Source organism: Protopterus annectens, chromosome 17.part0, assembly GCF_019279795.1.
Source record: "Protopterus annectens isolate FY-2018-M chromosome 17.part0, PAN1.0, whole genome shotgun sequence".
NCBI lineage: Eukaryota > Metazoa > Chordata > Ceratodontiformes > Protopteridae > Protopterus > Protopterus annectens.
Window position 1 is genome coordinate 107,428,268 of NC_056751.1, and position 12,412 is coordinate 107,440,679.

Genomic DNA, 12,412 nt, shown 5'->3' on the forward strand with positions numbered 1-12,412 from the left:
CACAGATTTTCATAACATTTCTGAAATATTTTCAATACCTCTACAGGATCTCTGGTTATTTTCCTTGTTAAAGGCTTCCCCGGATTGGCAACAGCCCTTTCTACTTTCTAATGCCAGAGATGTTTTGATACAAGCTTTTGTGCTCTGGGGTTACCCTAAGAAACAGCTGTCTTTCTAAATTCATACATATTATCAAGATAGTCCCTTGTTTACTCTTTAGCAGTCTATTCAACAGTTGTCATCTCCTCTAAATAAAATCTTGTAATTTAAGCAGGTCGCTTATTTCCACTCATTTTAAACTCCATTTTAAAATGTTAGCCCACTCCCCAACTATATTTTCTATAGAAATTTCTATTCTCTCTAATAACTCCCAAATAATTTCCACTACCCATTTCCTCTCCATTTAAAACAGGTGGGGAAGCAACATTGTCTCACTTTTACTTCAGTTATTATTAGAGAGTGATCTAAAATACTTTTTGGATGCATATCAAAGTTTTCAAAATTAAATGCACGCTTTTCTGTGGAATATAAATTTCTGCCATGCCTAGTCAAGTTTTTCTACCTTGGGGAATATGTAAATTCTCTCCAAACTCTTACTATTGAATTCACATGTTCCATGCCAAACATTTTCATAAATTTCTTAAAAAGTTCATCTTTCTCTTTTGTTATATTTTCCCTTCTAGGCCCCCAAATAGATCCTCACTGCTGTAATTAAAATTCCTGTCCTCGCCTATAATTAATGTTCCCAGCTGAAAGTGGATTATTTCTCCTAGAATGAATAGTTTGAAGGAATGCGTGTATACTGTACTACAGAAAATTTAGTTTTCGGCCTCCTCGCAATCAAGCAGAGGTATACACAAAAGATGGCAACCTTAGCTGGGTACAGATAAAAAGGCATGTAGTACATAAAGCATAGAGTCGTTTCACAAGCCCTGTCAAACAATTATATGGCTTGTTGGGGGGTGGGGGGCAGCGTACATGTGAAATATTTCAATTTGCTGTGTTTCTACTGTTGTCAGTATGCCTGATGCTTAACTGGATCTTCACATTCATGGGACATATGCACAGTTAAACATGGCAAGAGAAGGAGGCACATTCCACAGCAACATTAAGTCTGCAAAATGAGCCAAAATTAGTGGTTGTATTTGAAGAGATATTGTGGGGTGGGGATGACAATGCTTTGAATTTCAAACAGACTGAATTTCACAGACAGATGTCTTTAGATTCAGTTCACAGCAAACATGTATATGTTCACTGCCCCCCCTCAAGAATAAACAAGTCATAAATATATTTTACTTTTGCATCAAATTGTTCCCGAATGTGACATGCCCTAACACTTCAAATACAACAGAACGCCAAGTATGAACTGACACTACATTTGAAAAAATGCTGCATATTCCACCAGAAAATATGTTCCTCCATTTACAATGCCAACTCGATCAGTGTGCCAAGTAAATCAATTATCTAGAATACCTCACCAAGTCGTCATTACATAAGAAACACACACTACATACATGCAGATGTATGCATGCACACAGTATACATGGACAGAATAGTTAATTAGCAGAAAGCAAATTTATTTTGTTACATGAATGAAGCTGGATTTTCAGTAAGAGTTTAATTTGCTGATTTTAGCAAAGTATGCACTGATCCTAAATTTTTTCTCTCTGCATTTTGATTAATTCTGTGAGGCAACTGTTAGTTTGTCAAGGGATATTAAGTCAGTAAATACACAGAAGTACGAACTGCGATCTTTTTACTCTGCATTAAATAAGTGCACTGTACACTGGGGGTGCAGGGGGCTTTCTCCCCCTGCAAAAACACGTACAGTTTTACTTGTGCTTCTCCCTTGTGTTTTGGGAATTTGTTAATTTAACTTGGAGCAGAAATAAACCAACTCTGCCAAATGTGACTTCACTGTTTGTGTCCGACTACAGACAACGTACATAGACGTACACTTTGCCACATGCCACAGAAAACATACCAGAGAGCACACACCAACTGAAATCTCTCAAATTCAGCAGAGTGATGCAGGGAAAACAAGCAGAACACTAATCATAGGTGCTTTTGTAGATATAATCACCTGGGTTTACTGCGTGAAAGTTTCATAACGAAATCTCTAAAAGGAAGACCAAAATATGGCTTTCTTATGTACTGACAAACTGATTCAAGGATTAAGTTCACCAACAGTCTAATAGTTTGCATTAAACTCATTTCCACTGTAATACGATTACTGAACTTTAAATGGCCAATGTTTTACCATTACATCAGAAGTAAATTGCCACCTACTGCAGATAACATGCCATAAATTGGCAGAACTAAGGGGTGTGGTCAAATTCAGCAGCCTTAGACTGAACCCCCCCAAAATAATCTTAAATGCTTTTTGCAGAGAAAAATACTGCAACTGCATTATAAAGCTTTCAGGCAGTAATCTCAAGGGGGACCAAGATATGGTCTTATAATTTACATACAAGTAATATTCACTATCAGAATTCAACATTGTGTACTATAAACCATTTCCATAATGGATAATATGTCTAACTTGTATAGTGTGCAACCTGAAGACAAGTTTTGCACATCTGAAATAAAAATAAAAATCAAATTTACTTCTTTTGAACATTAAAGACGTTTTGCTTCAAAAAAATTTGACAGTAGTGAGAGTTCAGAATGTACGGCGGCCATGGTGGTGCAGCGGTTAGCGTTGCCACCTCACAGCAAGAGGTTCTCCGGTTCGATCCTCGGCTGGGGTGCCTTCTGTGCTGAGTCTACATGTCCTCCCTGTGGTCGCACGAGTTTCCTCCGGGTGCTCCGGTTTCCTCCCACATACCAAAGACATGCTGTAGGTGGATTGGACACACTAAATTGGCCCTAGATGTGAGTGTGCGCATACGTGTGCCTTCTGTGGAAGGTTGGGCGGCGGGCTGTGAACGACACCGTAAAACTTCCAATGCCAATCATGAGCAGACAGGTGATCCGCTGTGGCGACCCCTAACCAGGAAAAAGCCGAAAGAAGAGAGAGTTCAGAGTGTAACGAAAAATGAAAGAGAAGTGACACTCTGCCAGATGGTAGTCTGTTCTAAACAGAGGATTTTTAGCACTTTTTAAAAACAGCTGTTTTTTGTGGGTTTAACTTTGGTGTTGTGTTCTAAATTACTTAAGGTCACTTGAGACTGTTGCCCTGCATTTATACCTCTGATATTTCTATTAGTTTACTTAGCTATCCGTTACAACAGTAGTGGCTGGCACTGCGTTGTTTTCAGCTGGTTATTAAATGTTCAGTGAGATGGACCATTTTATCGTAGCCTAGATTTTCCTGAGCGAAGGATACCAGTGAGTTTCTTTTTTGTATGCAAGTGTGTGTGTGTGTGTGTGTAAGTAAGTGCGAAAATGTGCTTAGAAGTGCTGACAACTGACAAAGCTGTTACTTAGTCTTGTGCAAAAGTACGCATCTCCCTAACTTCTGAGAGCCTGTCTTTGCTGTGTTTTGAGAAGCAGTGATGTATGCAAAGTAAATGTTATTTCTTGCACAGGTGGAATCCACTGAATCAGTAGTCACTGCACCTGTCAAAGTTAAAAGATGCATACTTTTACACAACGCTAAGTAACAGCTCTGGCATTTCGCAGCACTGATAAATAACTAAGCACATTTTCGCACTAAGAGAAGTTTCACTTATAATGCGTGTGACGACCACGCAAAGTTTTTTTGTTGCTTTTGTTACAAAAGGTATACAATATGCAGTAGGGATCAACTTTTGCCTCCAATTGCAAACTTCACTATTCTCAATCTTAACATTATGCAATGGATAAACATCTACCCAGAGGGTTAGACACACACACACACACACACACACACACACACACACACACACACACACACACGTATCCTTCACTCAACAAAACTGTCTATTTATGCCATTCCCCAGTGAAATAATTTGTCACACATTTCACTTAAGAACTTTTTCACAAATGCCTATTGTAAATAATGCTGAATCATATTACTTCATCAAAAACACTGTTTGACGTTTTGTCTATTCGTTTCACACTAGGAGAAGTAAAGTTCCACTATTATGGTGTGGAAGGAGAGAGCCAAGCATCTCGCAATGGCTACATTTAAGACGAGGATGTCCTGTGTAGCATGAACATACTCTTGGCTAGGCTTATAAGGTCCTCAGGGCCAATAGCCTAGTAACTTCCTATGGCAGGGTGACAAAAGACCATTCCAGCAAAGGCAAGTCTGCTACACAATTTCATTATAATACAATACAATTCTATACAATGCTGTGTATGTACTTGCTTCTGTAATCTTCCAATGTTAGCAATTACATGGAATGCAGAATGCACAATATTCTGAACTATTTAATAGAGTGACATGCAGTCAAACAGAGATGTGCAACAAAATATTGCCAGTGATGTGCTATGTTAATGAACATTTGTGAAGAACTGAGCCCTTACTTGTACAGGTGATTTTTTTTTTGCAAGAAATCACTGTGGCTCCAGTTTCTCAGTATGTTGCAGAAGGATTCATTTATTCAAGGAGATTTCTCCCATCTTTTAGTCTGATCGACTTTGAAGTTGGTAAGTTTGAGGGGTACTGGGGAAATTGCTCCCCTGCAAAAAACAAACATGGTTTTTACTGTTTTGTTACATGGCAGGGGTGCTTAGTGTGCACCCTGCTGTCAGGTTATTCAGTATTCAAACTTGCATGTTCAATTTTTTTAATGTTAAGTTTTTACTGGTACTATGTACACATTTGTTTTGACACTCACCCACACAACCATGCATGCGAGTACACACACACACACACACACACACACACACACACACACATTACAATGCTTACTTATAAAATCACAACTACAGAATAAAGCCTCAAAAACCTATGAAACATGACCTAAAACCAGAAATGCATTAAAATAAAATCTTAAAACTCCAAAGGTTGGATTTGTTCCTTGCTTGGATTATAAGACAGTCAAATGCAGGTATTATAAAAACAGGGTTCCATCACCGATGCCCTTTATCAGGGGCATACATCTATACTCAGAAATTTGATGAGAACACCACAGTTATACTTTTTCTCACTACTACACTACCTGCTTGTTTTTCTAGCACACTACTACACTACCTGCTTTTTTTCTAGCACTTTATCTCAACTCAAACAAACAGGGCTATAATACTACAAGCATGCATTTCTAATGCAGTGAAATGAGTTACCACATCAGTTGTAAGATTCTCCTACAATTTGTGAAATCAGATGCATTTATATAGAAGAGATTTAATCATTCACTGCCACTACTGAATCAGTCAGCACACTAACTTCCAGGGTGCATCCAATGATATCAGCAGAAAATCTCAGGTACTCTGTCTGAACTTCTTCCAGTATACATTTCTCCATCAGCCTATTCAAAACAGCTATAGGCAATGCACTCAACCCAGACAACAAAATACAATTACTGCAAGATGTCAGACAGATTCATAGGTTCACAGATTAGTACTAGGCTAACTGCTCTTGTGGTCCATTTTAAGTTTAGTCATTACCCCATGCGAGAATCAAACTCTCCACCTTGTGTCTGTAAGGAAAACACCTTAACCCATTATGTCAACGTCCCACCCGCTGACCTAAATACATACTATGCACACACACGTGTGTGTATATTATATATTACACATACGTACAGACACACGAATGCATACGTATGCATGGACGAGATCTCTCAAATATAATAAAACTGATGCAAGTTAAACACTGCAAGTTAGTGTTTCAGCAAACAAATGTAATGCCTAAAACATGACTGTGTAGTTATTCTACCCATCATATACATCTAATTCAATAAGACAGCTATAAAATCATTAGTTAAAAACTGTAATAAGGATCGCACAGAGCTGTGACAGACTGTGCATTGCTTGTATTTTAAAGTGAGACACATTCGCATTCATATGTCTTATCCCAAAAATTGCTGAACATCTCGACTGCTCTGCAATGCATGCACCTCATCCATTCTGCTCTCATGTGATGTACTCAGATGGCACATTCACAGAACTCACTTCAAAGACAGCTGCAAACCACAAACCCGGCACAGGAAAATTAAATATCAACCATCTTTTCCCAAGTGTAGGGATAAGGAGACTTGCACTTCCAACAGCTCCCAAAAGCAGAAAGTATAAAGAAAGGCAAAAGCCAATAAATCAACCAGCCTTCAGTAGTCTGGCATACATATGGAAGCACACCTTGCCCACCAACACAAATGCACTCCGGTACTTAATGCAATAATACTGTTATAAAAAAAAAGTGATCACACGCCTTTTTTCTTAGCTGCATTAAAATAATGCACTTGCTTATGGTGGAGTACAGCACCCAATACAGGTACCTGTGGTCCTGGACAAGGAAGCAATGGACATTCCCAATGTACCACAGGTTGTACCACGGTTTTTGTGACTGCTTATCCATCACATAAAAGCAAACGTTTCAACGTATTCCCAAAAAAAAAAAAAAAAAAAAAATGCACCGAAATAAACAGACACCACACTCTTCAAGCTGCCAAATACATTACATTTATCAGAGGTAACGCAAAAACAAACAAAAAAGCATGGCAAATACTACAATACCGCTTCACTAAGTTAATCACAACATTTGATACCTGCTTATTTCCACATCCACTCTACGTGCTAACAACAATCACAGACTGTAAAGAAACTTTATGCAATCACACAACGTACATGCAGGAGACAAAGTACTCCCCATTCACAGCAGCGTTATCCCACCACTCTGAAAGCCTAGTCGCCTATCACATCAGAAATTATACCATTTTTGAAGTACTCAACTTTCCAAGTATTCCGTCGATCAGAAACTTAATGGTTAAGTATTAGAAATGGCAACAGCAAATGTTAGTGTTCTGCAAGATATGGTAAGAAAAATGAAACTTTTCTCTTGAAAAACAAGCCAAAATAAAATCGTACATATGAAACACAAAATAAATAAATACTGTGTTAACACGGAACATCGTATGCATATGCAAACCTAGTTTCACTTTTCTAACGCAAGACACCTTAACGGACTTTAACGAGATTTCTGTGTTTCACAGTTTCCGTGACCCAAATATGTTAAGAAAAAAAAAACATGTTTACAATTTTGACCAGGGTAAATTAATTTTAAAAAAAAAAAAACATTCCTTGCATTATAACTCTATGATGCACATTCTGTCTTACTACCGTCCTCCAGCTGCACTATTAGCTCATCCCGCAGTGTGGGAATACCGTACTGAATCCCTACACAACACAAACATCTGCCTACAATCCTAACACCTTAGAGTGAGCGTAACACATTCCCAAAGAGTAGACACTAGTCCCAAATTACAAAATGAAAATTCGATTCACATAAGAAATTCCACGGTGTTCTCTTTAATTTAGTTAAGTCGTTTAAAGAGCAAAGGGTATTTGGTTGTTCCTTAACCCGGTGACAACAACAAACCTAAATCAGAAAGCTATAGTCTCCCTTACCTTCTCACACAGAGTTCTCACTTGGTTTTCGTTAAGCTGTTTGCACTCATTCAGCTGCTCGATCCATTGGTCTAATTCTTTTGTAAACGCTTTGTCGTCCATGTCTGCTGCAGCGGCTGCGGAGTCCCCGCTGCTCCTACTACTGACGACCGCTCCGGTTTCGTTCGGTAATTTTTTTTTCTTGCAACAGCAGCACGAGACCGGGGATGGCCCACCTAGAAGCTGATTTCAACGGAATTCCAACTGGTCCCGGGGAATGCAAATAATGAGATGAAAGGTGCACTTTCTGGAGTGGTTTCTCGAAATAGGACAGCAGCAGAAAGAAAGCGGCAACCTAACATTTAAGTCACCCACTCTCACCTTCCTTACTTGGCACTGCTGTGTAATGGCTGCTCTGCTCCAAACACACCTCCCCAAACGTCATAACACTGGCATTCCCGAGTCCCAGTAACAACACTGCGAAACGGAACAGAAGGGTCTTAAGCCAGACCTACTTCAACGAAGAGAGCTCTAACGTATGCTATAGCGCCAGCTATCAACTGGGATGTTAAATCGCACACAAGCCCTACCTTCCTAGACATAATCATTTTCTTCGCATACCATATACCACCTTAGCAACAATGGTATATACTTCCGGTGGCTTCAGTGTCGGGTTTCAAAGGGTGGAAAATATGTATTGTTTCAATATTGGAGCTTTTTGGGGTGTGATGTTAAATCTAAAAAATATGCTAATATCGTATGGACAGATTTTATGTATACTCGTCCTTTTTACGTTTCTGATGAGGGCAACTTGTTTTAGGGAATAGGTATAGGTAGTCTTACGGTTGTTGGAATTTGGGGCGCCCAATAAGCAGTTTGTATTGCATGATTAAAATAGCGACCTGTTAAAGTAAAGCGGGAATTAAAGTATAAGCTAGACACAATGGATAAACAGATTGACAGTTATATAGCCGTCTGAACTGTAATAAGCAAATACCTGAAGACCGTACTTCTCAAAAAAAAAAAAAAACTCCGCAAGAATTCTGGTAAAAAAACAAGAATGGGTTTTAAATATTGGTCTTATTAACTTTAAAGTTGGTCGAATAACAGGTTTTATGTTAGCATGTATTTTCTGGAGGATACACGAATGTCTTTTCATTATTCACTTACTTTAATCCAAAGGAATTTGTCATAAAAACACAAATTTTATGAGGTAACAATCTAGACATTTAAGAGGTACTTTGCAGACAATCACTTTAACAGATTTTAAAGCTGACCCTAAAGTTAGAACAAACAGAGTAAAATGAACTACAAGAAACAACGCTGAAAAAATATATGAGTGTGAAAATCATGTCTCAGAAATGCAGAGGCAGATTTTGTAAAAGGGAAACCACTTTTAAAATCTGTATACTGTAGCCTCTTAAATAACTAGAAAATCCCTCTCTAAGAACACAGTGATAACAGCTCATATGATTACATGAGAAAAAACAGAGAGATGAGATATTTTTAATTTATGTTTGAAAAGTTATAATAAATCTCAAGATATTAAGAGTAGGACAGATGCAGATTCTTTGGGATTATATACAAGGGCTACAGTATATTAAGAAAATTCAAGAAAAAAGTGAAACAGCTGCTTTATGATAAAAACACAAAACAAAGATTTGGGAAATAAAAGGAAAACCATGTTAGGACAAGAGATAAACCTTTATCATGACATTAATGGAAATCTAGAAATATTTAATTCTGTCAAAAGTTGGAGAACATGTGGATTATTAAATTAGGTGGCCTTTTTAGGCCTGGATTAAATGAATCAGAATAGAGATTATTATATATTGTTTTGTTTGGGTTTTGGAATTTTGCATTTTTGAATTAATAGATCGAAGTTGATCTATTATATAATATTCATATCACAATATATTATGTTTTGAGATTTATACTATATATTATGTATGTATAAGTTTTGATTTTTATGTATATAACAATATGTACATCATATATATATTGTCATAATATTCTTTTCTGATATATAAGGTGGAATTTATGTATTATATATCTATTCACAGGTGTTTTCAATTTTCTATACTAAGTTATTCCATATACTAAGGTTAGTTCATATAAGTTTATTATTTTTATATGAATGTTACCTTACATATTTCTATCAGGTTATTTGTTGATATGGGATGTATGTCCCTTTAAGGGCTTTACTATATATATAAACTAAATATGGCGGAGACATTTTTCAAATTTTTGGAGCATTGATAAAGGCTGGTTCAAGCCGAAACCGGTTTGCTTTTGTGATGGCTTATAACCATTACATTTGGATTACATATGCCTAAATAAATGGAACTCTGAGCAATCCTCTACGTGCTGGTCTATTTTTGTGGAAGTACCTGTTTATCAAGACCGTGCACGTTGTCTTTCGTGCGTGAACACTTTGACTTTGTTAAAAGTTGAGGAGGAAGTCTATAAACAAGCTATTGAAGCAAACAATAACAGATAAGTCTGAGATGTAAAATGGAGAAACGAGTGGTAAGGCAATAGATTTTAGAATTACCAAACTGTGTAATTTATCAAAATGTTTTAGGTGAATGGTAGCTAAGAATACCCCCTTCATCATAAATAGCTAAATTAGAACATTTCAGAACTTACTGTGGTCTAACAAGGTCTTCCAACAGCAGCAAAAGGGCTACAGATATGTTGATATTCACAGATACATTCTCTGAATGGGTAGAAGCCTTATCTGTGGTTAAGGGCTCAAGGAAAATTGTTGTAGTACTCTGGACCCATATTTTTTTACTAGTGTTACTCTGGACCCATATTTTTTACTAGTGTTTGTCTCCCACCCCTACCCCCTCCAAAAATTGAAAACAGTCTAGGAGACATTTTGCATTTTAAGTTATGTCAGAACGCTATAAACTTCTGGGATGTGAACAAAGATGCTGTCTGCATTATCATCCTCAAGCACTAGGGATGATGCAATACATAAAAAGGACTCTTAAAAATTCTATCAGGGAAAGAATTAAAGGATTTTGGAAAGAGTGGGTTACTCATGTGCCTGCAGTTTTAATAGCCATTAGAGCCACGTCTCAGGTTCAATAAGGGTGAGTCTTTTGAACTAAAGACTAGAAGTAAAACACCAATAACATACCCAGATGAATTTCATAATGACCTGGTCAACAAAAAGGCAGTTACATTAATTCTTAAAAAAAAGAAAAGCAAGAATTTAGGTAGACATATTAAATTTGCTGCTACTAATGTACCTAAATATCTTATAGCACTAAATAGTATAATATGTGTGAAAGGATCATGCACAAAAATGTTAAACATATTGAATTTGAGGTTCCAAATATATTGGCCCTTGGAGAATAGCAGGAGAAATTAAATATGTCTATCTCAGAATGAGAAGATTCAGAAAATAAAGTGAACTTACATTGATATGTTGAAGAAGTGTTAGTGAATTAATGCTTTTTTGCCTTAGTTCTTATTTTTACATTACATTAATTTCCAGCACAGCAGTTCAGATAATATAGAATGTGGACACTGTTGAAGTCGTAAGAGCAAGTTGCCATTAAGGTAATCTACAGAGGACTTTGTAATCACCAAACTGTTTTAATAGGTTCATAGGTAGGTACTAGGCTATCTGCCCGAGGGCATTTATAAGCCTAGCCAGAGTGTGTCGGCTTTCACCGTCCCATTGATTAATTAACTGAGCCTCTGTCAAGCAGAGCCAGTGAAGTGATCCCAGGGGTGTATTTTCTATTACCCATCCACTCATCAAGGCTTCTCTTGAAGAGTGTTACTTTTCCTACCATCCCCCATCTGCCTTGTCCCAGAGTCTGCCATCAGTGTCCATGGCACGGCAGAGATGAAATAGATGAAACAGAGATGAATTATTCTCCTTAGCAGTAATATATATTTATTGAACATGGGATGGGTAAGGCCAATCTATAACCAAATAGGATAGGTTATTTTGAGCATAAAAATGGAAACTGGTGAGGCTTAAGATGGCCCTCAAGGGCAGCTAGTCTTGTACTTACCTATGAACCTATAACTATGGAATCTTGGTATGGTGCTATCCTGAGAGTAGAGGAGGCTTTTTTTCCCCTTTGGCCTACCCTTAATGTCATTCTCAGTTTATTGAGTGCAGTGATGGTAGTGTAGTTTATATGCACATCTTTGGTTGTTGATTATCTGCCTGCACTTTCCACCAACTTTGTCTGAGCTAGAACACCTTGTTACTGCTTAAGAGGCTATAGCCCTGATTCTCCCCTCATCCGGATGGCCAGCAGGCAACATTTAAGCTGCTTATTCCTGCCCTCTCTGACTCCTCCAGTGTCAGAGTCTAATAACTGAACATAGGTTTCTTGGGTCACATTTAAGGCTTCATCTCTCTGCAACATGAAGCGGGCTATGGGTCACGAAAATTTACAAAATCTAGAGGAAATATTTTGGACTGATATGCGTCATGCTTTTTGAAATAGGAAGTATTTGCATGTATATAAATGTAAATATAAATGTGTGTGTGTGTGTGTGTGGTCACTGGACCAGGAGTTACTTTTAATAGTAAAAGTAATATAGGTTCATATTATTCAAATGTGTCTAGTAGTTTTGAAAATGTGTGTAGTAGTTTTAAAAATTATGTGATTATGTGATATGATGTCCCAAATAGCACTATTAGATTAGGGATTTCCATTTTAAAATAGTTATAAGACATTAGACAGGCTAAAGGGTAAAATAAATTGTGATTCATTTATGCATAAAAGACAGTTAAGCAGAAAGGAAAATAACCTTGCTGGCCAAGCATGGAAGACTGTTTATTAAAGAAAAAAGATAAGCATAAAGTGTACAGACAGAATGTTCTTTTCTCAAGGAAAAGATCAGCTACAGAATGTTCCTTAGTAAAGCACATACAAGACAAAGTCTGAGACCAAGGTTAGAA

General features: G+C 37.3%; 1 protein-coding gene across 1 annotated transcript in view; it reads right to left on the reverse strand.

Annotated features, from left to right (window-relative positions):
• The window catches only part of PPP2CB (protein phosphatase 2 catalytic subunit beta), a 564,832-nt gene extending 556,892 nt beyond the window's left edge, over positions 1-7,940 (reverse strand). The window contains exon 1 of the mRNA XM_044059310.1: positions 7,495-7,940. Coding sequence (XP_043915245.1) covers positions 7,495-7,596 — 102 coding nt within the window. The 5' untranslated portion in view covers positions 7,597-7,940. The remainder of the gene's footprint in view (positions 1-7,494) is intronic.
• Between the last annotated feature and the right edge of the window lie 4,472 nt (positions 7,941-12,412).